We start from the raw sequence: 25,928 nt of genomic DNA on the forward strand, positions 1-25,928 counted from the left end.
CATGGGAAGGAAAGGGCTTACCTCCACCAAAGTAGGACAGCTGGCAGAGAGGGCCAAGAGGATTACTCCAGACCACCACCTGTGATGCAGGATCCACACAGCTCAGGATGAGAGGAGATCCACGCAGCCGGTCGTTGTTGCAGTTGGTGCCTGTGGTTGCAGGAGAGTGAGACTCCAAGGGAGATTCCTTCTTGTTCAAACTTAAGATTTGCCGCCCTCAGAGGATGAACAGCCGGGGAAATGTTGCAGAAGCTGGCAGGAGCTATGGAACAATGTTGCAAACAGAGTCTTTGTGGTGGATGCAGATTGTTGGTTCCTGGAGGGTCCAGCCGCAGTTTTAGTGGCCAGAAGTCGAAGCCGAGGTTGCAGAGGAGTCCTGCTGGAACCTTGCAAACCGACTCTGAGGACACACCCAAGAAAGAGACCCTAAATAGCCCTGAAAGGGGGATTGGATTGGTCACCTAGCCAGGTGACCACTTTTCAGGAGGGGGCTCTGACGTCACCTGCCTGGCCTGGCCACTCAGATGCTTCCAGAGGTCCCTGCCAACCTTGGATTCAAGATGGCGGAACCCAGGAACCCTCTGGAGGAACTCTGGACACCACCCCTGCAGTGGTGATGGACAGGGGATTGGTCTCTCCCCTCTCCTCTGCCCAGTTTCATGCCAGAGAAGGAATTGGAGGTTCCTGAAACGGTGTAGACTGGATTATGCATGGAGGGCACCAAATGTGCCCTTCAAAGCATATGAGTGGCTTGGGGAGGCTACCCCTCCCAAGCCATGAAACACCTATTTCCAAAGGGAAAGGGTGTTAACCCCCTCTCCCAAAGGAAATAATTTGTTCTGCCTTCCTGGGCTTGAACTGTTCAAGCAGCAGGAAGGCAGAAACCTGTCTGAGTGGATGGCAGCAGTTTGGGCTTCCTGGAAAACTCCAGAAGGAAGGTAGGAGCAATGGTCCTCTATTGAGCCCCCAGAGTGCATGATATCATATTTCTAATACTGGCAACAGAGTTGTGGTATGATTCTGACATGTTTGATACCAAACATGCCTAGGTTTGGAGTTACCATTATGTAGCTGGATACAGGTAGTGACCTATGTCCAGTACATGCATACAAATGGTGTGCCCACAGGGAAATGGAACTGGAGTTCGTGGGGGCACCTCTGCTAGTGCAGGGGTGCACCCACACAAGGGTGCGTCCACCCTGCCCTCTGGGCTAGGAGAGCCTGCCATAGGGGTAACTTACAGTGACCTGGAGCAGTGACCTGCAGTGAAGAAGGGTGCATGCACCCTTTCATGTAGGCTGCAGCCCATGGGGATCCCCAGGGTACCATACACTAGGGACTTACGTGGGGGCACCAGTATGCCAAAAGTGGGGTGAAAATGGTACAAGTTACCAAGTTAGAAGGGAGAGAGCATAATCACTTGGGTCAGACACACTGACAACAGGCAGAGAATGGGGGTAGCCATGCAAAGAAAGAGGTTACTTTCCTACAAGGGATAACTGATAAGACTATGCTTTAATTGATCCTATGTTTAGTACTATATATCATTTGCCAGCGATCTCACTTGGAGGTTGTTATGTGATTTTAAACTTGTAATACTGTAGTTTATGTGCTGGCTTGTTTCATTTATTCTATTTTATATCTTTTTAATATGTTATTATGTTGATATCTGATTCGTTTGTATTTCGTACTTTTATGATCTTTTGTTAAGGTTAAATAAAGGCCTATTGATTTGACTTGGATGAGCAAATGTCTTAAAAACGTTAAACATCAAGCTAACAGTACATTCAAAATGACTTTAGAATGGGTACATCACAAGGAACCCTCTAAGAAACAGTTTACTTAAAGTAAAAAATGTAAAATTATTAATAAACAGATTGGATAGAAAATATGGTTCTGGTGGACACAGAATCGAAGAGACACATTTATTTGAAGGCGTCAACAGTTACTGGTGACAGTAATTCTTTAGAAATTGGAGTATAAATGTTTTCTCTGAGAAGAAGGCAATATGCCGGCAAATAATTTGGGATGATTTTGGCATGCTTACGCAATGTAATCCTGCTCATCCTCTGCCTGGAAGTGGTAAGTTCGGTTATCTGAAAGAAAGAAGGGAATGTTTGTTCTTTGATTATGAAACTGGATCATCATTAAACATCATTTCAAAATGTGAACAATTATAGTATGGTTAGAAAATGTTAGTACTTTGATGCAGTACAAAATTTCAAGGACAGCTAAAATGATGACACTGCACCACAACCAAAAACACAACTGAAGTGAAGAATAAAACAAATGCTATTTACAACATTTAGTGTAGGAAAGCACCCTTTTTGACATGGTTAGCCTCGATTTTTTGCCTGATTTCTGATGTGGCTGCGACTGTTCGTGCACTGGGTCCCTGTTGACCAGGACCCCAGTGTCAGATCTCTTTCCCAAAAACTGCACAGTTGTTTTGCACAACTGGCAAACTCTTTAGCTACCACTTTAAGTCCCAAGTAAAGGGTACCCCCGGTACATAGGGTCTGAAGTACCAAAGGAAGGGCCTTGAAGGCTGCCGCACCCATTGTGCCACCCCAAGGGACACCTCACCATACCCACACAATACTGCCCTTGCAGACTGCATGTGCTGGTGCAGGCTAAATTCAAAATACGACCTGTCACTCACCTGTGTGCCAGGTCCCCTACCAATGCTGTGCCAAGTATAAGTCACACCCAAGGCAGGGTGCACCAATGCACATGTGAGGGCATACATCCTTGAGCAGATATGTCCCTGCTATATCTCTGTTGATTCTGAGACATAGTAAGTGAACAGGGAAGCCATTTTAAATGCATGTGCTGGGCACTTGTCATTACAAGTTCCCCAGCTACCTGATGGCTTCTCTGGATCCTTGGATTTTTGGTATCAAACAGGTCAGAATAATAAACCCTCACTGACCCCAGTGATGGCATAATTAATAAATGCACACAAAGGGTACCTTAGAGATGCCCCCTAAAAACCTACCAGCTACCAGTGTGCTGACTGACTGGTCCTGACCAGTTCAGCCACCACAGATGCGTTTCTGGTCCCCCAAGGTAAGAGCCAGCACACTTGAGGGCCTGAGACAAAAGCCTGCACTGGGCGGGGGTGTTAGCACCTCACCCAGGCTGGATGGACTTTCCGGGGCGGGAAGCTTCAAAGGCCTAGCAGCCTTTTTGATGCAACCCAGGGCTCTCCAGATGTGGAGATGACCAACCTTCCCTGTCCTGGCCCAACTTTTGGCGGCAGCACAGACAGGAAAATTAGGCAAATTAGAGGTGTGCCCACTTCATGCCAATCCCACCCCAAGGTGGACAAGCTGAAGTAGACAGTACCTTTTAAATTCCTCCATTTTGTGTGGAAGGAATTAGGCCACTAGGTTTATGGCTATTGCTGCTTCCCAGCGGAAGTGGTCAAAGAAAAGGGGTAGTCACTCTAAAAGTGGACAGCCCATTGGCTACCACCTGGCACTCCCTGTAATGACCCTAAATAGAGTATTTAGGTGGAACCCCTGAACTCTAGAACTCAGAACTAGGCCACATACAAAGCAAAGGGCAAACAAGAGTCACCCCTGCAGAAGAGCAAAAGCGGAGGCAGCTGACTTGGAACCTGCCTCTCGGGCCTGCCTCTTGACCTTGACCTTGACGGACTCTGCCTAAAAGGTTATTCATCCTGCAGCAGAGTCCCCAAGAAACCCAGGAGGACTGCTTGCCTTCTACAAAGACACAGACTCCCGTGAGCAGCAGAACTGCTCTGCAACAAAGTTTGAAGAAAGTACCCTGCAGTCCCTGGAACAGCGAGGAACTTACACCAGAAGTGACCTCTGCACCTGATGACTATGACCCGAAGTGAAGCCAACCAAGGGTGCCAGCCCAGTTTCCCAGCTGTCTAGATTCTGAGTCTACTCAGGTTTCACCCCTCTTGTACTCCTCCATGTTGACAGCAGCCTCTGCATGCAGGCCTAACTCTCCTGCAGCCTTGTGGTGACAGGAAACCACGCAGACACCTCCAGCAACCACTGCACTCATTGTCCGAGATCCCATCGGAAGTGGATCACTGGTTCCAACAATGTCTCATGGCTCCTCTGAGCTTGAGTTCACCCTGAGCCCACCCCTGCTGGAATCCTCGACAACGCCTGCAGCCTCAACACACAGGACCCCTGACCACGAGTGCTCCCAGACCAGAAAACCCATCGTCTAAAGACACCCCTACATCCGTCACCTCTGGAAAAGTGGAGAAAAGGACCAAATGTGCACCTATGTCCCCGAGCAGCCCAAGTTTGCAACTTACCTGTCGGATGACCCTAGCTACCCCCCACCCCCCAAGCCAGAACCTACAGCCTAAATCCACTGAAATACTTTGGGCACCCGATGCCGTACTACACCCCTGCACCTCGCTGCCACCAGTACTGCCCGGTGTGACCTGTTGGTGTGGTTCTGATCAGTGTCCAGTACTTACCTTTGCTTCCTGGGCTCGAACTCGTTGTTAACCCTGTGTTTGCTGAAAATTTTCTTTCCTCCATAGGATAACATGGAGAGAACTCTGAAAACTGCACTAAATGTTGATTTCTGAAACTTCAAAGTACTTATGCTTAAAAGTCTACTCACCTGATTACGAACTTCTTGGGTTTGAAACATATATAAAAAGAATTATTTTTCTAAATACATCTCGGATTTATTCTTTGAGGGTGTCTCATTTATTGTCTCTGTGAGTACAACAAATGCTTAGCACTACCCTCTGATAAGCCTAACCTCATGCCCACACTCCCACAAAATGGAACATTTGTCCTATCTACCTTTGTCTCTGCAAAACCAACTGAGGATCCACTGGACTCTCCGCACAATGTACTTCATTTTAGTGCACTATATAGAAAGCCAGCTTCCTATAGTTAGGAAATGCAAAAGCTGTGGACTGAAGCAGTTTATATAAAAAGAACACATTACTTTCATTTGGTACCACATTATCTGGTAGATACTATATGTAGCTACAGATTCCACACCTTTGAATTTCCCAGGCATCAGACTGGATCAGGAGGCTCTGGTGCAAAGCACCACCTTATCTGGAAAAGCAGTTAGATAGGGAGGCTTGGATTACAAAGACTGCAGCTCACTCACCCTCCAGTCAGTTATTATTGCCTCTAAAAAGTCTGTCTTGATGGCAAACAGCCAAAGGAGACAATTAGGCAGCAGCTCAAAGGGAGCACACATGAGGTAGGTGAGAACTAAATTAAGGTCCCACTGAGACAAGATAAAGGGCGAAGGGGGAAAAATATGTACAAAGCCCTTTGAGAAACCTATTTACAATAGGAGACTTGAATAAAGAGGGTTGGTAAGGCATTCGCAGAGGTAGGTGGGCAGAGCAGAAAGATAGCACTTAAGAGTGCCCAGAGCAGAACCCTGCTGGGCAAGGGTAAGGGTGAAGAGTGAATATCAGGAGGCAGAAAAAGGGTCAATAGAATGTTCTGTACAATATAATCCCATACCGAAGAGGGAAAGCCTTCATACAGGTAGAGTCTAGCACTGTAGCTATGAAGGTAAATGTGTCATGATGAAATGGGACTAATGGGATCAAGTCATGAGGAAGGGTCAGGATGTTCTGAAGCAGGAAACCTCATCTTCACCAGCCAGACATTCAAGTGCAGAAATACATGGACCGTAGCAATGAAGAACTGCATTTTTAATTTGTGTTGCAGAATAAAAAAGATTCAAGAGATGAAGGTGCACAAAGTGTCTTGGGTCTCTGAAAATCTTGGGGACTATGTAAAGAGTGTAAAGTCCTTTCCACTAAGGGCGCCACCTCTATGCCTCCTTGTTCAGCACGTCATGGTGGAAGGATGGTGGTGGATGACAGAAAGAGTAAGACATAACCCATAGGGATAGACTTGTTGATACTGGAGAAATAGAAGACTCATTAGCCCCCTTTCCCTTTCTTTAAACGTCCACCCCCCAAACAAGCTTGTGGTGTAGAAGTAGTGAATCCAACAGGTTCTGACACAACTAAGCCAGAGGAAGATGGTGCCAACTGGAACTTGAGCTGTTGCTAGTGATAGCATCCTTTTGACCCACTCCCACACCCAAAATAGCAATCCATTTGTTGGGGAGAATGTACGAGTTGTGAAGATTGACACAGAGGATTATCGCACCTTGAAATAAGCCTGGCATTTTCAGCACTACTGGAAAAACGTCTTCACCAGTGAGACCAGACCTGGTGAGCACACCAAGGTGCTGATGCTGACATTTTTAGGTATTTCAGGGAGGAATCAATCTCTATGAAGAGCAGCTCGCAATCTAAGTCAGGCCCACAAGAGTTGCTTCCACATGCCTCAAAAATCAAGCTGAAAGTACCTAAGCATGCAATGGTGGCATAAGATGACAGCCATGTGCACTGATCAAGCCATCATGTCCTAGGAATCCAGGCCACAAACTACTGAGGACCAGATCTGAAAAAAAGGCTTTTTATGCAATCAGGCAAACTGGCAACGGTCACTTGCTCGTCTCCACAGGCTGTAGCTCTACCAGACAAGGCAACTCATGACATTCACAATGCGAAGGGTGAGAGTGCCAGAAGCAGTTTCTTTAGCATCTATTAAGACTCTTGGTCTGGTGGGGATGCAGGGGGAAGTTGGGTTCACCTCAAAAGAAGAACCATGGACCTATAGTTTATCTAGAGAAGAATGTGGCAACAGACATTTTAAGTTACAAGGCACTGGCCTATCTTATCAAGTGATTTTCTTATGGTCTGCCAGACATGAGAAGGTTTTTTCCCAGACAACCAGTAAAAGATCAAATTGTGTCTTACTGTAGAGGCACACAGACTCTTCATACCTCCAAAATAAATGAAGAGGAATCATGAAGGGAATGGAATGTCCCCTTTGGGGATGTGTTGTCAGGCTTAATAGAAAAAGTAAAAGACTTTCTTAATCACAGGATAGCAGCCTCAACAATACACTCAAGAATAAGGACATAATTCTCAGCATCAATTAATTTTTAATAGTATTGGCAAATTTAACAGATTTACTTCCAGGTGGAGGATCTAGACCAATAAAACATGCAGATATTGCCTCAGAAAAATTGAGACTACAGTCCTAGAAAAGAGAGTTTTAGGTATTATCTTCTCTCTTTGATGAAGAAATTGCAGTAGAAAGCAATCTGAATGAAAGTTCCTTTCCTATCGTTACAAAATCTGCAGATCATCTTGATTCCAAATTTCTGTCTTTACTGCATCTCCCCAAAGAAAACTAGCCAAAACATAATCCAGGAGTGACCAGTGAGTTGTCCACTGGAGCAAAGGTCAAACCACCAAGAAGTATTACTTTTAAGGCACTGTTTAGCCACCAGAGGAATTAAAAGATATTTATCCAGGAACAACAAATCGGTGGCCTATTTGTTACTGTTAAATCACCAAAGGAATTAGACATTGTCTACCTGAGCACTATAGCTCAGCAAGATTTGGAGGCACTGTTAAACCACCAAGGGTTATTAAAGAGATCACATGAAGCCTACCCAGGACAAACAGATGAGCAACAGATTAAAGGAAATATTAAACCTCCAAAGAGTATTTTACATTGAGTCGAACTAGAAGCAGCAACCCAGGCACTGTTAAGCCAAGGGGCTATTAAATGGGATTTGCCCAGGAGTGATAGATGAGCAACACATTAGTCACTATTAAAGGAATATTAAATGGCTAACACTGTGTCTACATAGAAGCAACAGAACAAACTACAGAGGCACTCCTAAAACCATGGAGTAGTGTGCACGGTCTACCAAGGACAGACAAGTGTGCCACCAAAAAGATACACTGTTAAAGCACCATGGGTATTAAACAGTGTGTACTGAGAAAAACAGATGAGGATTATCGAGAAGCACTATTAAACCACCAAGGAGACTACCTTCAAGTGACAACCATTTGAGAATCCTTTGTTCATATGCTGCATAACTGACCTACACTGAGTTATTAGGCTCAACAATATTAGTGAGGTCAAAGGGTGGTTTCTTACGTAGCCTGTTCAGTTTAAACCATGCCATTCCTGCCCTAGTTGGTTTACTGGTTGGCTAGGAGGGTTGGGAGGGGGCACGGTTCCTTCAAGATTATCTGAAATGCCACCAGGGCATGATTTGTGCAACGTAATTGTATTGTGTCTTTAATAGAAATCAACACATCCAGGGAAAAAATAGGGTCTAAAGTATGCCCATCCCGGTCCATGGGACCAGATACACATTGTTGTAGTCCTAAAATCTAACACGATTCCAACAGTTCGTTAAGAGGGGGTTTACGGTCTCCTTCACCCATTAATGTATACTCAACTGACAATGAACTTCTCAAAGAGAGCCTTTAAAGTGAATGTCACCCTTTGTTCTTCCACTAAACATTTCCCTATTATAGCCTATCATTTACAATAGTATTTTACAGCACCTTTTTTAATTGAATGACTTCAAAAAGGCTGTTCACTTAGTTCTAGAGTCTGGGTTGGAATCATACACATCAGATCTCCAACAGAAAGGCTAATATATTTTGACATTAAAAACTCTATTCATGATCAAATTTGACATCTGGGATTTCATAAGATAACTTATTAAGAAAACAATGCTCTTTGGTTGCTAGGGCGTCCTTCATCATAGGTATAAAATATGCATCCTTTATTGATCCTGCTATAGGGAGTCACACTGACAAAATTACAGAAGGTACATAAACACATTCTCTGTTTCCCTCACCCAGCAGCATGAGAAACAGAAATCAATAATCAGGAGCGTAGGTGACCCATGGAAAACTTTATTGCTTGAGAAACAAAAACGATCATAATTCAGTAAAAAGCAGAACTAGGTCATCCATAGTACCAGGAGCAAAACAAGTTACAGTGTTGCTCAAAAATGTAAAAACGAAATAAATAAATTAAACATTTTAGGCATCAGGAGAATCTAAATGACTGTCCAGAGCCAATGTTGCATTATAAAGAAACGTTAGGTCATTGTTTGGATTGCTCTTGGCAAGATTGAGTTGGAGCTGTCCATAACCAAACCATGTAATGTAATTAACTTCCATTTGACTGACTGGATCTTTTTTGTTGTATTCATTATCAGAAATCCACTGTAATATTGAAGCTTTCTTTTAACGCCATTACTTTTACAGATTCAGGATTAACATCAAAACTGCAGTCACTTTGAAGGGGTGTTTCAACCCCCCAATAGTTCACCTTTTTAGGCCCTTCCATTATTGTTTTTATTGACTTTTGTTTGGTCATTTGATAGACTATTAGCTGATAATCTGGACGGAACAGGTATCACATATCCTTTTATGCAGAAGCCTTCTGTATAACGGTTTACTTGATCTGAGGTCTGCCTAGAGGTAAATGTTATCTTTGTCATTTCATAAAATTGACTTTTATACTACCTTAGAATTGGAGATCCTATCCTCTCTTCCTACTGTTGATTGCTAAATTACCAGACATTATTCTTGGGTTTAATGCACAGGGTGGCATTTGTGAAGGGACTACCCGATATCCACATCATTTCTGAATAAAGGTGCGCTGTCTTACAGGTAAAACAACAACACTACAGTTTCCTTATCAACATCCTTGGTGCCGGGTTCAAGTTTTGAACTAACCCTCCCTCCCAAATTGCCAATATGGATGCCAGGGTTCCTCATCTTCCGCAAGAGCAGCAGCAACCAGATTTGGATTTTCAGCCATTTTAATGGAGCCTCCTTGCGACTATAACACTGTGTGATATAATGAGAATATCCAGTAGGGTAATGGTATGCTACTACTTAGAGTTGATCATTAATATCTTTAAGAATCTAATAACTTGTGAAACCAAGAACAACGTTTGAGAGTTGACCAGAGAGGACATCTCAGGATGTTATTCATTTTATTAATACAACCTGGTTAGACGCAGACACACTTGTCTTTTTTTTAATGGGGAAAAAATTTCTCTACATGTTTAATGGGGGAATTGAAAAGTCCCTCACAAATCAAAGGAGAAATAAAACACTGACATTTTCAGACATGCTTTAAAGTAGGAGATGCTTATAGCCGCCAACTACATCAAAACCAGTGGTACTTACATTTAAACTTAAGGTCAAACCTTGTGGTATCTCTTCAGTTGACACAATTGCAAATTAAAAAGATCTTGCTTTGGGGACTGGTGTTTTGTCCTTGAATGAGGACATCTCCGTAAGCATTTGTATGATCAGTGGATTTTAGAGATTCATATTCAAGCTGATTATCATCAGTGACACAATTAGTAGCTCCTTCCAGAAGGAGCTTGTTTCTAAATGTCAGACGTGTAGGAAAGTACCCTCTTTTTGGCATGGTTACCCCCAGTTTCTGCCTGCTGTCAGCATGCTTTGACTGTTTTCACTGGCATCTCTGCTAACCAGGACCCCAGTGATTGTTCTCTCTCCCTGTGAATTTGGTTGTTTAGGACTTTGCACACCCAACAATTGGTATACTGGTGCTCCCATATAAGTCCCTAGTATATGGCACGTAGGTACCCAGAGTATTGGGACACCAGGGGTTGCCCATGGGCTGCAGTGTGTATTGTCACACCTATGGGAGACCATGCAAATTGTGTCTCAGGCCTGCCATTGCATTCTGTGTGAAAAGGTGCATGCACCCTTTCACTAAAAGGCACTGCATCAGGGCAGGGTGCTGGTACCTGTGTGTGAGAGCACCCCTGCATGAGCAGAAGTGCCCCTACAAACTCCAGCTCCATTACATTGGACTTTGCAAGTGCAAGGAACCTATTTTACCCATGTACTGTACACCTATGTAACGGTAACTCTGAACCTGGCCATTTTTAGTTTAAAACTTGTCGGAATTGTACCCCAATACTGTTGCCAGTATTGGTTGTATGATTCCATGCACTCTGGGGGCTCCTTCGAGGACCCCCACAGTATTGCTCCTACCAGTCTCCCAGGGTTTTACAGTCAGCCGGCGATGCTGTCACCCCTCAGACAGGTTTCTGCCCTCCTACTGCTAGACCAGCTCAGGCAGAACAAAGGATTTCCTGTGGGAGAGGGAGGCACACCCTCTCTACCTTGGCAATAGGTGAAACAAGGCAGGGGAGAGGTAGTCTCCCCAGGCCAGTGGTTTATTTTGAAGGGCACATTTGGTGCACTCCTTGCATAAACCGGTTTGCACCAGTCCAGGGACCCCTGGTTCCTGCTCTGGCACAAAACTGGGCAAAGGAAAGGGGAGTGAACACTCCCCTGTCCATCACCACCCTAGGGGTGGTGCCCAGAGCTCCTCCAGGTAGCCACTTGATTCTTCCATCTTGAAACTAAGGTGGGCAGAGGCTGCTGGGAGCGTCTGAGTGGCCAGGTCAGGTTGGTGATGTTACAGACCACTCCTGATAAGTGGTCATCCTGTTAGGTGACCTGTTCCCCCTCCTGGGCTATTTAAGGTCTCCCTCTCGGGTGGGTCCTAAGATTCCACGTGCAAGTTTCCAGCAGGACTCCTCTGCATCGTTTACTTCATCTTCTGGCCACTGGGACTGCAACTGGACCCTCCAGGAACCGACAATCTGCAACTTCAGCGATGACTCCGCTCTGCAACATTGTTTCTCTGGCTCCTTCTAGCAACTGCAACATTTCTCCGGCTGTTCATCCTCGGAGTGCGGTGAGTATTCAGCCTGCACAAGAGGTAAGAAGGAATCTCCCTTGGAGTGAACGAGTCACTCACCTGCATCTGCAGGCACCAACTGCAACGACGACTAGCTGCGTTGATCTGCTCTTCTCCAGAACTGAGTGGTTCCTGCATCACAGGTAGTAGTCTGGAGTGGTCCCCTTGGTCCTTTCTACCAGCTGTCCAACAAGGTGAGCTCTTGCCTTTCCTTGCAGGACAGTACCCCTGTGCACTGTGACTCTTGCAGCTACCACAGCTTGTTTGCTCCTCTTCCAAAGGAGGATCCCTGGCCTCCAGCACTCCTCCCTGCAAAGCACAGTCTCCTGCCTGGTGCTCCATCAACGTGGGACTCTTCAGGTGTGCTGAATGGGTCTCACTACGACTCTTGTGCCCATCTGCTGAGGGTCACGCCGGACTCCCCTCCTTGGGTCGAGTCCCCTGGACCTTGCTGGTCCTCTTCAGCCTGGCAAACCTTATTCTCCGTCTCTTGCATTTGCCGAGGCTTGCTGGTGGTTTTCCAGCACCATTGACCGATTGCATATCGACCGCCGACATGGGACACCACTTGCATCACTTCTGGGACTGCTCTTCATCTCCAGTGTTGCACTGCTGGCCTTCTTTGTCCACCCTCAACCTGGTCCTGCATCCACAGAAGGGCGGGTAGTGGCTCCTGCCACCACCGGACACTCCAACGCAAACTGGACTTGGTCCCTTTCCTTTGCAGGTCCTCTTCTGTCAGGATCCACCTTTGGGTTCTTCCAGTCTTGGTTGGGTCATGCATAATCCTTTTCCAAAGTATTTTGCTCTTGGGGTTCTTAATTCTCCCAGCTCCCTTCTACTGATTCCACTTCCTTGGGTGGGGGACTGCCTTACACATTCCACTTTTTTAAGTTTGGTTTGGCCCCTCCCTAGGGCCCTCACTATTTGATATTGCTTTTAGAAATGCTCATTGCTTTCTATGCTATGTACTGATTGCTAATGTGTATATAATAGTGTGTTTACTTACCTCCACTTGGGGGATTGCCTATTCAGTATTCTAGTATTAGTGTTACTATAATAAAGTACCTTTATTTTTTTTAACACTGTGTGGTACTTTTTATGTGATAAGTTACTGTGTGACTATTGTGGTATTGCATAAGCTCCTAGATATGTTTTTTTTTTTTTAATTGCTCATGCACCTCTAGAGAGCCCTGGTTCCTAGACACTGCCTACACTTCACTAATAGGGTATACCTGGACCTGGTATAAGGTGATAACACCATAGGTGCTCACCACACACCACACACCAGGCCAGCTTCCTACAAGAAGTAGATCTCAAGCATGTGGAACTACAGAGTCACTATGAGAGTTCTTGTACGCAACAGATATTTATTTGTTCACTGGCAATGAAATAGTCTGCATGCTGTAAGTGCACTTTACACTATTCAAGGACGCCAGCAACAGTAATTTTCTTCCTTCACCAGGATGCATTCTATAGGGTGCCCTGGGTCACCTTGGATGATCAGCTTGCATAATCATTAATCACGCAGCTAAGGTAGAGCTCCGGTCAATCAGTCTAGAAACAAAATCGCAGCTGCTTCTTTGCAGGCGATATGTGCAGCCATCACTAGTTAGGGACTTCCTACAGGTAAAGTGTAAATGCATGTGTAAAAGCAAGACCTCAGCTTAGATTAAAGGGACATACATAAGGATGTCAGTGATATAAAAAAAGACTAAAATAATAACGAATTCAGCGCAAAAGGCACAAGGCAAATCGAGATAACATATATAAAAGAACGTGGCCTGCTGCAAACCTATTGGATAAACGACAGCTTGGGCACACCTTAAATAATACTGCGAGTTAAAGACAATATATTAATAAAAACATCCCTTATTGTTGGCACTTAGTTCTTAATTAGATGTTCTTAAAAGGCAGCTAAGTATATCAAAATGAAGGAAAGAGTTGTAGAAATCAATTGCCTAACTCAGAGTAGCCCCTCTCTTACAATTACATTAAACTCTTATCTGACAGCATCATCCTCCAAGTCACTTTCTCATGAGGTGGCTGCACCAAACAACACCTTTTTAACTCTGCTCCAGTGCAACATATCGCCAAAGGCAGCACAGTCTGACATCAATCTTCTGTTGCACATTCTCTTCTGAAGTCAAGCATCTAATTCCATTTAGGGAGATGCAGAATTCAGGAAAAAATATTCAAAGCAGGGCAAATACACAGCTACAATGAGCTGCAGAACAGGAGTGGCAAGGAACATGAGAGGAGGGCATGAGCACGTCTGTCCACTTCTGTGTCCTGTCCAATAGGAATTTTACGCTGACAATACCTGAGGACTCATGTAGAAAACCCTAAATTTGCAGCATTTGATTGGAAGATTAATATTTCAACCCATTAAGGGCTTTTTGTAACAAAATGTACCAGTAGGAGCAACATCAAATACCAATTCTATTAGAAGAGCTGCAAATTGATATTTTTCATATCAATTGTTTACAACTCATAGGGAAAATCCTCAAATGGCAATTAAGGCCTACCTAACAAACTAATACAACACTTTTGAAGGCTTCTCAGATAGACTTTTTCAACTTTACTTCAAAAACCTTCTACACTGCCCCAGGATCTTGAAAAGACAGCGAGTTCTTCGGACCGGGTTCTGTCTTTACAGTCGGAAATAAATCTGTATAGTGCTGTCCCCTGATACTGGTGAGTATTAGGGACTTCATTGTAGGAGTACCAGAGTCCGGTCCACAAAGAATGGGCAATTTACTACCTCCCATAATGTCATGAGGTCCCTCGCTCTTCCTGTTTCCACCAAATCCTCCCAAGCTTTCGAACTTATCTTGGTCTTACGCCTCTCCAATACATCTTCGTAAATTCAACAGGCTTGCTTTATCTCTAAAGGGATTATGAGATTAGAATGAAGTGCGGCCTGTAGCGGTTTATGTGCAGCCGCATAGACAGCATCAAACCACCGGAAAGGTTTTAATGCTGCTCCAGTTAATTTCAATGTTAGCAAATCCGAGGACAAATTTTATTAAACTTAGATACATACTGTGTGGATGTAGTCCCAATGAGAGGCATATTAAAAAATACACCTTGTTTATACTGACAGGTTTGGTAATGAGTGCTTCTGGTGAACCCCTGTTTGTAAGATTCCCATTTGAGTCTGACTTGTTGGTAGTTATATTCAGGATGGTGGTAAATTATGACTGTTACAACATTTGCTTATAATTTCAAAACTTTTAAAAACAGGATGCAGTTAAGATTACACAATTATAAAATCGACTGTACTTCCAATCACACTGCCAGAATAGGTTGGTGTATCCAACGTGCCCATTTCATTCAGAAACACCAAGTCTATTTTTCAAATTAACTTATTTAAGGAGTCGTCATACAGAGAGTAAAAAAAAAGTGGCTCATTTCATTATTACCCTAATCCATCAAACCACAAATGCGCTGTCCAGTGAATTTACAAACTGTTGCATGGAAATCCCCCGCCCATATCAAAAATCTGACGTGAGCTTGATTTGTAAAAGTCTTCTATGAACTCTTCAAACTTGTTCATTGCCACCCCCTCACCACTATGATTGAAAATGATATAATAGAAATTCATCAACCAAATGTTAAAAGGAGTCTCAAGGGTAAGAAGAATAACTAAGAAGAACGTGTGGACCACACCTTATTCACACGGATTATCGTTGAACGAACAGGTATAAAACATACCAAGCCCCCTTTCGCTCTACCTGCGTTAGAGGGGGTTGCATCTTGGAAAAAGCAGTTATAACCATCAATGTAAAAATTCTTCCCTCATCCATGTCTCCTGGCAACAAATGATGTTGAACTTTCTCACAAAGAGAGCCAATAGTCATGAATAAGTTAGAACGGGCATTTGAGATGTAAAATAAATACCCTTTGAAGAAAAGTGAGTTGGATCACTTTGGCTAACTCTAATGTGGGTGACCTGGTTTAAAGCAACATCAGGGGATGGCAGAAGTGGGGTTTGCTGTGCGACATGGGTAGTGCATGGCTGTCAGCTATTTGAACTTAACCCCTCAATGGGAGTGAAACGATTCAATGTGGGACATTGTTACCACTTCCATGACCCCTCTGAATATCACAGCCCCTGTCTGACTGCCAGGAATCAAAGCATGGAAGGTTGAGCGGTCTGTAAAAATATCCTAGGGGGCATACCTGCATACCAGCCTTATCTGAATTTAGGTTGCATTAATTTTGTAGCAAAGATCTCACTAATGGGAAGTTCTTTAAAGTTTACTATCACGCAATCACCATTTGAACCTTTTTTGTGTGGCCCAATCCATCCCACCCTTCTACCTAATAGAATCTGGTTATGACGGTCATTTCACGTTTATTCAATGTACAACTTTGTGTTTTAGGGGATAAGAAGTCCTTCTGCTCAGGTCTTATCCCTGGTACATCTTCTAAAACAATGACTTAAGGTGTGCAATCGGGGAGAAGGTTTAAGGTATCATTGCTACATTGTAATTTGTAGGCCACAAATATAGGGTCAGAGGGATTTTGATCATCGAAAATCAATGTCATTGTTATTTGATCCCACCAACTGAGTCTTTCTTCCTTGGGTTGCGTCTGTGGTTAAATCCTTTGATGGACACGGGGGTATGACCATACTGTGTCTCTCTCCAAGTTCCTCTTTATTGACAAGAACTATCCGGTTGCTCAACAATGTAACAGATTAGACTATGATCCTCAGTTTATTGTCTACTTTCTGACAAAAGTGTACCGTAATTTTTTCAACCATGCGTACAAAAGCAGACCATAGGTCTCATAGCTTGTCTGTGGGCAATCTTTAGAACCTCCATTGCCATGCTTGCCTTTAGCCATGCTCCCTTTATCCATATTGGGGTTCCCTAACCTTGTGGCTGATGAGCTGTGTTCTAGGCTGCTGAGTACCTGGGTTTGACTCTGTTTTTGATTTGTCACAGTTCCTTATTCTATTCCTCATTTTGTGGGGGTGGGAGGATGCATGATTGAGTTTTTGAGGTTCAACGTTACAAACTATTACTTTAGGTTTTATGGACGGTGGATGCGATTGGCGCGAACGGCGCATAGCCTTTTTTCCACAGACAACTTCTGAAGTCAAGACACCCATGACAGTGTTCAAATAGTTTGTGATTGTAGCAGTCGGTTTGACTGCTGTGTTTATTTCTGTCAATTTTGCTTTCCCCTGCCCCATTGTAGACAGAGGCAAATAAGGTAAGGATAAAGGAGCCTGTACCTTGTTCATGGCAACAGGGGACCCAGGACCAACAGGGGTGGCCAGGCCCGGCTTCCTCTGGGCCCGGTTTTGGCCTCGGCATGCGTCGGGCCATGGCCCGCACTGCGGGGTCTACAGGGCACTTATAGCGCTGAGTTCAGCGTGTGGGGGCACCCTTTGTGGTGAAAGCAGCAATAGAGGTTGGTGGACGGAGTGCCACCCCGGCCAATGAAATCAAGTTTCTCACACTGTGGGGATTGCAGGGCACTTATAGCACTGAGTATGGCAAGTGGGCAACCCATCTGGTAGAATCAGCAATGGAGGCTGGGGAACTTAGTCCCACCCAAGCTAAGTGAAATCAAGGCTCCCCGTGCTCAGTACGAGAGGAACCGCAGGCTCAGACATTTGGTTTTTGTGCTTGGCTGAGGTGCAAATGAGGTGAAGCTACCATCTGTGGGATTATGACTGAACGCCTCTGAGTCAAATTTCCCCCAAACTGTAACAATACCGAAGTGCTGTTAAGCCTTGGTTGGCCTGGAATAGCCGGCCTTTTGGGCCGGTGCGTAAAGTCGCCCACTTGGTGGAAGGGGGCCGCCTCCATTGCCCTTAGTGAACTGCATGTTCGAGGGGCATCCTGTACTAAATGGTTCGTAGACAACCTGATTCTGGGTCAGGGTTTTATAAGTAGTAGAGCAGCTTCCTTGTTGCAATGTATGGAAAGTCATCCTCTGAATGTTAGGAGTCTGAAAGCTATTCACTGCTAAAGAGAAACCTTTGAGATTAAGAGGGCAACACATTAGACAGCATTGAAACTACTGCCAGTGACCACAGCACTGTCTGAAATGCAGCATAGCAAAACAGATAGAAGGCTACACAACAGAGGTTAAGGCCGTATTCCAGATACCACGGCTGAATAAGACTTTACAAATGTGTTTGTCTGGGCATATGTTTGTAAGGGGGCATGGAAAAGGGTATTCCAGGCCAAGCACTGCACAAAACAATGGCAAGCGGAAAGGCAGCAGGCTGAACAAGATTGACTTGCTAATTCTCAAGTCCATTCTCACCCTGACCACACTCGAGGCCACCCATAACAGATGGTCACATGAAAAATGGTACTTATTCAGGAACAAAACTTGTGAAAATATGTGTAAAAGCTCTTAAATGAAATACAGAGTATTATAATCAACTCAAAGCAAAAATAACATTTCAACATATGCTGATATTCCAGGTTAGTCTCCAACAGGTCAGTAAAAACAGGAAGGAACTTAAAATAGCTCTGAGTCAAAGTAGGCTCTACTAACTATGTAAAACAAAAGATTGAGGCTTCCCTATCGTTTGTTTCACAGCTGTAAACCACTTATGGTTTTTTTAAACGGAAGGATACAAAATTATTTGGAGAAAGAAAGACCATATGGTTATTTTAAATTAATTATTCTAAAGTTATGAACCCAAGAGTGTCTTTGCTGGCATCTGAATTTCTTCACCAAGCCATGGATTCTTTTATTACCCTCAGTAACTGTTTCATTTCAATAAAAGAAAGATAACTGAAGTACTAAAATACTACCTCACCATGAAAATCAGTTTATTTGAGAAAAACAATTTCGAAAATGCATCCTGAATTTGCCAAATGGGGCTTAATATTAAAGTAGACATCCATATAATTAACACATTTATCCCAGGTTAACAATTATGAATTTTGGCCTATGTTAAAGCACCATGATATTGTAGGCTGTTAACATCAGAAAGTTATACATTACTAATACATATAAAAACTTCACATACGTGATATCAAGTCAAAGCTCTTTTTCTCCTCTGCATTTGGTTTCACTTGACAGGTCAATAAATTCAATTTGGCAGGTTGTCTGTTGGACTAAAATTAAAACAAAACATATGCAGGTGAGAATATGAGCAGCACTGATAAGGTTATACATTATTTTATTTTTTTAAATTACATTTGCCCTGATTAAAGCTTTTTCTTGTGAATACTGTATGTACCTGCATATTTCTCACTTTTTAAACCCTCCAAGGCACCAGAAGGGACCCAGAAAACCTTCTATAGATCTCATGTGTTGGTAGAAGCTATAAATAGTTACTACCCCTGAACGCTAACCCAAGTTTTCATTTTTTTCCCCACACCATTACTACCAGATGCAGAGATGAGACCAGAATTACTGGAGTGAGACAGGTAGTGAGCAATGTCTAACTTTGAAACGTATTAACTTCCAAAAAGTAAATTACAGAATGGGAAGGTGGGCAGGCTGTGAGGAATTTGGTGGTAGATAGATTACCCACCAGAAAGAGCTTTACAAAACTACAAGTAAATTATTCTTCTGCTGGAAACGTATTCTGGCACATTTCCCACCTTTTGATTCAGGACCAAAGGGCAAAATGATCCTCCCCTAGAACCTGTGAATCAAAGCAGTAGTGATCAGGGACAGTGTGGGCCGAAGTTTACATAGCAGACTAAAAGATATTCTTGAATGGAACAGTCCAAGAGGGAGCTGTAGCCTTCCCTTTAGGTGAGTGAGCCCCACATTTAATCTTCGGAAGAAAGATGGCAAGTCACTAAGCATCCTCTAGGAAAGTATTTGAATAAGGGGGATGGAGTGAGTCAGCCTGAAGCTAACCAACTGAGTGACCACAGAAACACATTTGTAACTCTTATTTTTGCTTTTCATCACAGTAACAAACTTAACCAGATACTCATGTAATTATCAGAAATCATGATACATCATTAAAGAGATTAAGAGCATCTGCTCCACTCAAGCCCACATGATCTCCAAATCTTTACACCACATCTACAATTCAGCATATATTTTCCAGTATCCCCTCTTGTATTCTACTAACTCAAGGCAATATATCTTGTTTTGCTGTCTACCCATCTTTCCCTACACGAGGCCCTGCTCTGCCTTATCCTTTGATCCTTCTGAGGACATTCCCTACAATCAAATATTGGGATTTCAAGGGTTTGGCATATGTCTGGCTCTCTCTTTCATGTAGTGATACTCGGGAGTGAGTGGCTTTTATTGGAGGTTCGAGGGGGCTTCTCCAGTTTTGAGCTATGTCTCTCTTGCCTCAGGCAAATGCAAGTCCAAGAAAATTTGAGAAGATATCTACTTAATATCGCCACCTCTCAAGATGCCAGGAGAATGAACATCCACTCTTCACCTTTTTTTGGCAAAATGCCTTTACCCCAGGTTTCCTCAAGCTACGCAAAGTTATCTGGGCTGTTGAACATAAGAGATTTGTAAATAAATACATTATTTAAAATTTTGAGAGAGCAGTGACATTGTTATTCTAGCCTCCAATGGATCGAGGACAGGGATTTCCTTATCTTTCCTCAGATACAGCGTAATGGCATGGCTCAACTGGAGATTTTGAAAGAACTGGTAATTCAATAGTACAAATTCCTACCTTAAATCCGCCAGGTATTTCATACTTCCAGGAAATACTACATTCCTTGTAAAGACAGTCCTCTTTGGCATGTATCTACTCCTTTTCTACCAGTAAGTGAGCTGTTTCTCAACAGGAGCTGGGCTCTATCCTGCCCAGTCCATCTACATATGTAGATTTACAACATTTAACAAATGAGACTCTGGGGTGTCCCTTAGTCTATAAGAATTAATCACATTTATCAGGAAGGTTAAGTTTCAGTATCACAAGTTCACAACTATGTACGTTTCTACAGGTCCAGTGGGACTATTCCACCTTTCTCCACTTCTTTGAAGAGATGACAGGTACAGCAATAAAGATTTTCTCCCAGGAATCCATCTGGGCAACTGGTACCAGATTAAGTTACTGGAGAGCCTCTGCAATGTCTTCCTGTGTGTCGGATTTGTATAATCTAGATTTGTTGATTAACAGAGCCAGGAGTTGGGTTGAATCTACATAATCCTGAAGTTGTTGCACAGGACACAATGCAGTAGGACCATATACCAACACATAATATCTAGCAAAGTCATTTGCAATATAATTTGTTTCCTTTAATAGCCCTCCGTTTCAGTCTCTAATGTGACTTATTTGTCAGGTCTCATTCTCTTTAACTTAGTCAGTGAATGAGTTTGCCAGTTTTGTCTCCCTGCTCATACAATCTGCTTTGTGATGCCATGCCCCTTCAGTGCTTCCTGTATTTTTAGCTGTTTATGATGTATTTGTGCTGGTGGAGTTTGTACAGGTTACCTTTGTTTTTATCAAGTCCATATTAACGTTAGCCAATATGATCGCTTTCTCTAGTCCATGTAGCCTATCTGTATGTTTCTCTTTTTTGTGTGTGACCCTGCTTATGACGTCCCCTCTCATAACTACCTAGGTCTACCGACCCACTGTTTACTTCCAAGCAGTGCGCTCTAAAGTCCTTCAAGGTGTCTCTAACCTCAGTCCTTAGTAGCCACCAAGGGCTTAATCTCCAGTATCCCACTTTACATATAGGTTTACTTATAAATTGTATTTCGACTGCAGCGAATTCAGGCAGGTCCCTGGTATGATGACCTGTGATGTGGGACAATCTTAAATTGGTATTAAAAATGCTTAATGAGATCAAATGATGTATGTGCCCCTGAAAAGAAGGTGTACCACATTGTTTTAGGGTGACAGTTTTGCCACACATCATTCAGGCCCACACATAGCGAGTGAATACAGCCAGTATGCATGGGTTATGCTATCAGTGGGGGAGCATATTTATGGAAGAGTCCAATATAGTCTCCTTCATATACAATATTGTAAGACTTCTGAGGTGCTTCTAGCAAGACTCGGTCTACTGAACCTAGGAAGGCCTTTGGTAGTGGGGGTCAGGAATATACAGTCATCAGAGTTATTTGTCTTCTTTATAGCGAACCTGTCAACATGAAATATCTTGCATATTTGTCTATCCATTTGCAATCAATCTGCAGGCACAATAGTATGTATATAAGGACGGCTCAACTTTACCCTTCCCCACATGAATCCCCAAGATCAATCCATATCTACAGAGATATTTACAGTTGTTGCCTATGAGGTGGGTCTCCCGAAACAGAAGAATTTCTGAATCCTATAGCTTTGATCACAGCCTCCCTCTTGATCTTATTGTGGAGACCATTAATATTCCATGACATGCAGTTTACAAATATGTGGGGTTTGGGCAGCACATTAATACCGATCATGGTGAGATCCCAGAGTAGGCTGATCCACAAGTGTGTGCCCATCTTGTGTGTATCATGTATACTACTGCAACTTCCCACACTTTCCTTCCCTATACTTCCAACTTTGAAGTATCTGTCGATCACTAACGATCTAGAGGATCAGACCAAAGACAGCAACATTTTCAAAGTAAGGAGCCAAAAGCTACATCTCTGAAACAGCTTAGATGGGCACAAATGAAGGTCCTATTGCGGCATAACAAAAGGATCCAGAGGAAATCTGGACTGCCTTTTTAAGAAAAGCATTACAACATGTGACTTAAATAATGACCGATATAAGGCAAACAAAGGCACACGACAGGACAGTAAGTATCCTTTGATAGTGGCCAAAGCTGAGGGTCGTTACCACCCTTTATTCACAATGTAAACATAGATTGGCACATTGATTTCCCTGCCCTAATATCCCGTTAGTATGACTGATGGCTACTTCTCTATGAATAAGAAGAAGCTTGATACAAGCCTTAACATCTGTAAAGGGGAAAAAAAGAAAAAGATAGACATTTGCACACAAATGCTCGAGGCTTCGATGTGTGCTCACAGGATTGTTGCAGCCTAGGTCTATGAGAGGACTGGTGGAGTCTGAAGCACAATGCTGCAGCCCGCTGGGTTGAGGGATGCAAGTGCCTGACTGACTGTGGGACCACAGTGGAAGAGACTTCTGAAGAGGCTGGCTGAAGCCGACTGGACGCTTTCTGTGCAAGCTGTGATGCTAATTAAGGAAAACTTACCTTTACCCAGAAGAGAACTATAAGATCTCACTCCAGGACACCTTAACTACTAAGTGAGCAGGTCGACGAGGGTTGATCTAGTGCTTAGGATAAATTTAGCTAGACAAGAAATCCAGCCTGTGTGCAACTGACAAACAGATCACCTCAAGACATGCAGGAGCCAACGGAAAAATAGGCTGGTCAAGCACAGTGACTGAATTGATGAAGCAGAGCGCTGCATCTCTGGCATTGAGGATGTTATGCTGGAGAAAAAAATAATCTACCATACACAACACAATAACGTGCATTACTGGTGTTCTGGAATTCACTGACTTTGCGAAGTTTGAAACCTTTCTCAAAGCACTACTAGCTAAATTTCTGGGGAAACCGACTTCTCCAAACTGCTGACTGTTGAGAGAGCACAGAGATCGTGGCCCCAGACCCTTCTTGGCTCCTCGGGTGCCCCACTCAGGGCAAAAACTGCTGTTAAACTACTATGACACAGCGCTGCGACTGGCCAAGGAGAAGGTGTCCCTACAGTACTAGGACTCGACTATCTCGCCATTTTCAGACAGTCTCTGTACTGGAGATCAAAATGCCCATATGGAAGTTTAAAAATACCTCTTAAAATGCTTGAAATAAAGTACCCCATGCTTCATCCGGTATAATTATTACTAGAGCACAAGAAGCATGCTTATACTTTCACCTCCTCTAAAGAGGCCATGAAATTTGTGAAAGTTAATATTATGAACACAAACTTCCTATGTACTCAGAAAAATAGATGTACTGTATCATAGATGGTATTCTTATCTTGAGCTGGTCTGCAGCATATCAATTAGTGAGAAGACTACTGAGTATCAGAACGAATAATGAGACCAGTGTACGTTATCCTTACAGGATATATTTCTTTCTTAACTGCAGTTACCTACTTTCTCTCTGGCAATTCAAGATCTTTCTTTTGTAAGGGCGACAATGGCACCCTCCCAGGGCATGAACACATACCAATTCTCTTTGGTTTTGGGTAGAAGTTATGGGGCATTGCACTAAAAGTTGAGATGCACAGTGTGTGTGAGGGAGGAGGGCAAACATGAGCATTGGATGTTTAGCAGAGGATATATTGCAAACTGTACTAAACTTAAATCTAAACGTTTGACTCATGAGATGATTTTCTAGTTATAACATACAACTGATCAAGGTCTAACACAACTGGGGAAACGTGTACAATTTAAGGCATGATAGGGAACGTCAGAGGCTTGAGCACTCTAAAAAAGAAGCAACCAATTCCAACTTATCTTAAAAGACATGGGGTAGAGACAGCAATGTTAAAAAAGATGCATATGAACTTCAACATCTTCGCCTCAAGATGGGCCAGAACTGCAGTCAACCCGCCACTTCTCCAATCATACTGCCATGGCGGTATGAGCCGCCGGGCCGGAGATGTGTATCTCCAGCCCAGCAGCCAGCATAGTACCGCCGGCGGCATTATGAGCCTGCCTACCACCATGGTTTTCGTGGCATTAGCAATGCCACGAAAACCATGGCGATAGGCCCTACCGGTGACAGGGAATTCCTTCCCTGTCACTGGTAGGTGGCATCCCCAACACTCAACTGACACCCCCAATCCCCTCCACCCAAACACCCCTACCCCCTCGGATCCTCTCACACACACACACACCACCCCCTCTGATCCTCAGACACACCCCCTCTTATCCTCAGAACCACCCCTACCCCTCCAATCCTCAGACACCCCCACCCCCTCTGATCCCGAGACACCCCCCATCCCCCTCCAATCCTCAGACACAGCCCCCCACCCCCCATACACGCACACACCCACAGACACTCACCACGCATACACCCAATCACTCTCACTGGCGTACACACATTCATACACACACTGGCATACACGCAGACATGCTCATACACATTCTTACAACGATCACACTGACAAGCAGACACGCACTCACTTCACCATTCTTACACGCAAACAACACAGCACACAGACGCATTCACACACTCAATCACACATTCATGCACACACTCAGACACACACACACACAACACCCTTCCCGCCCTCCCCCCTCCCCGGTCTGAAGCCCGACTTACCTTGAGCAATTAAGTCTTTCAGCAAGCAACGGGATTGGGCGCTGCTACTGCCCGCAGCGCCCCGCCAGCAGAACACCGCCAGGCCGTATGAATTGTCATAATACGGCTGGCGGCATTCTACTGACGTGGTGGTGCTGGTGGTAGCAGCACCAGCTTACCACCGTCCACCACCATGAACACTGCCAGATTTACGCACTTCTTGTGGCGGAAGTCAGGCAGTGTTCATAATATGGCAGATGGATGGTAGGCACTGTGGCAGTATATTGGCGGCCGTCATTGCGGCAGTAGGCGGTTTTTACCGCCAATGTCATAATGAGCACCTATGTCCTATAGGCCCCTCTCCCTTATGAATCTTGATAAAAAGATCATTGCCAGGTCATCGTCAACAAAATAAATGGCTAATATGGTTTTACCTGAACAGTCAGGTTTATTCCCAAGAAGAGTGACGTCCAACAATCTCATGAGACTAGTCATGTTCATACACCATATTAGACTTGAAATCTGTACCTTCTACATGATTCTTTGCTTCACTAGACTGGCCTTTCCTATTTGCAGTTTTGTACAGAATGGGTGTAAGTCTGAATATTGTATGGTTAATTATACCCCACTCCCACTCCTCCTTTTGTCTCTTGCAATGGAGCCTTTAGCATCCAGGATGCGGGACAGTCACCTGCACGGGGCACTACACTCCTTACCGGGTGTGTATTACCCTCAGAAGAACAAGTTATTTACCTTTGGTAAAGCATTATCTTGTATAGACTATACCTAGCTGACGATTCCTTACCTTTGAATTTCCCAACCGTCAGACTGGATCTGGATGATTCGTACATGAGCAGTACCCCTGCACGCTGTCGGGTGGCTTCATTTGGTTCCCTGCAGCGTCGTTGGTGCTGGAAGTGATGTTACAGTCCCCTCTATAGGCACCATTAAGGGGAGGGGAGGACATCAGTTGCTTTTCACAACTTTAAATGCCAGGAGTGCAACGACATGAAGTGAACTGATTATTGGGTGTCCAAATTAGGGTCCTGAAAGGGATCAACCTTAACCCAAGAAAACCTGTCTGCAGAGCGGGGAGGCATGGGTGGGT

General features: G+C 43.9%; 1 protein-coding gene across 6 annotated transcripts in view; it reads right to left on the reverse strand.

Moving 5' to 3' along the window:
• The window catches only part of ASAP1 (ArfGAP with SH3 domain, ankyrin repeat and PH domain 1), a 1,537,410-nt gene that overhangs the window by 673,463 nt on the left and 838,019 nt on the right, over nt 1-25,928 (reverse strand). For all 6 annotated transcript variants that reach the window (XM_069220757.1, XM_069220758.1, XM_069220756.1 and 3 more), the window contains 2 exons: nt 18,640-18,727; nt 2,048-2,096 (listed from right to left, as the gene is read on the reverse strand). In XM_069220757.1, coding sequence (XP_069076858.1) covers nt 2,048-2,096; nt 18,640-18,727 — 137 coding nt within the window. The remainder of the gene's footprint in view (nt 1-2,047; nt 2,097-18,639; nt 18,728-25,928) is intronic.

Source organism: Pleurodeles waltl, chromosome 2_2, assembly GCF_031143425.1.
Source record: "Pleurodeles waltl isolate 20211129_DDA chromosome 2_2, aPleWal1.hap1.20221129, whole genome shotgun sequence".
Classification (NCBI taxonomy): Eukaryota; Metazoa; Chordata; class Amphibia; order Caudata; family Salamandridae; genus Pleurodeles; species Pleurodeles waltl.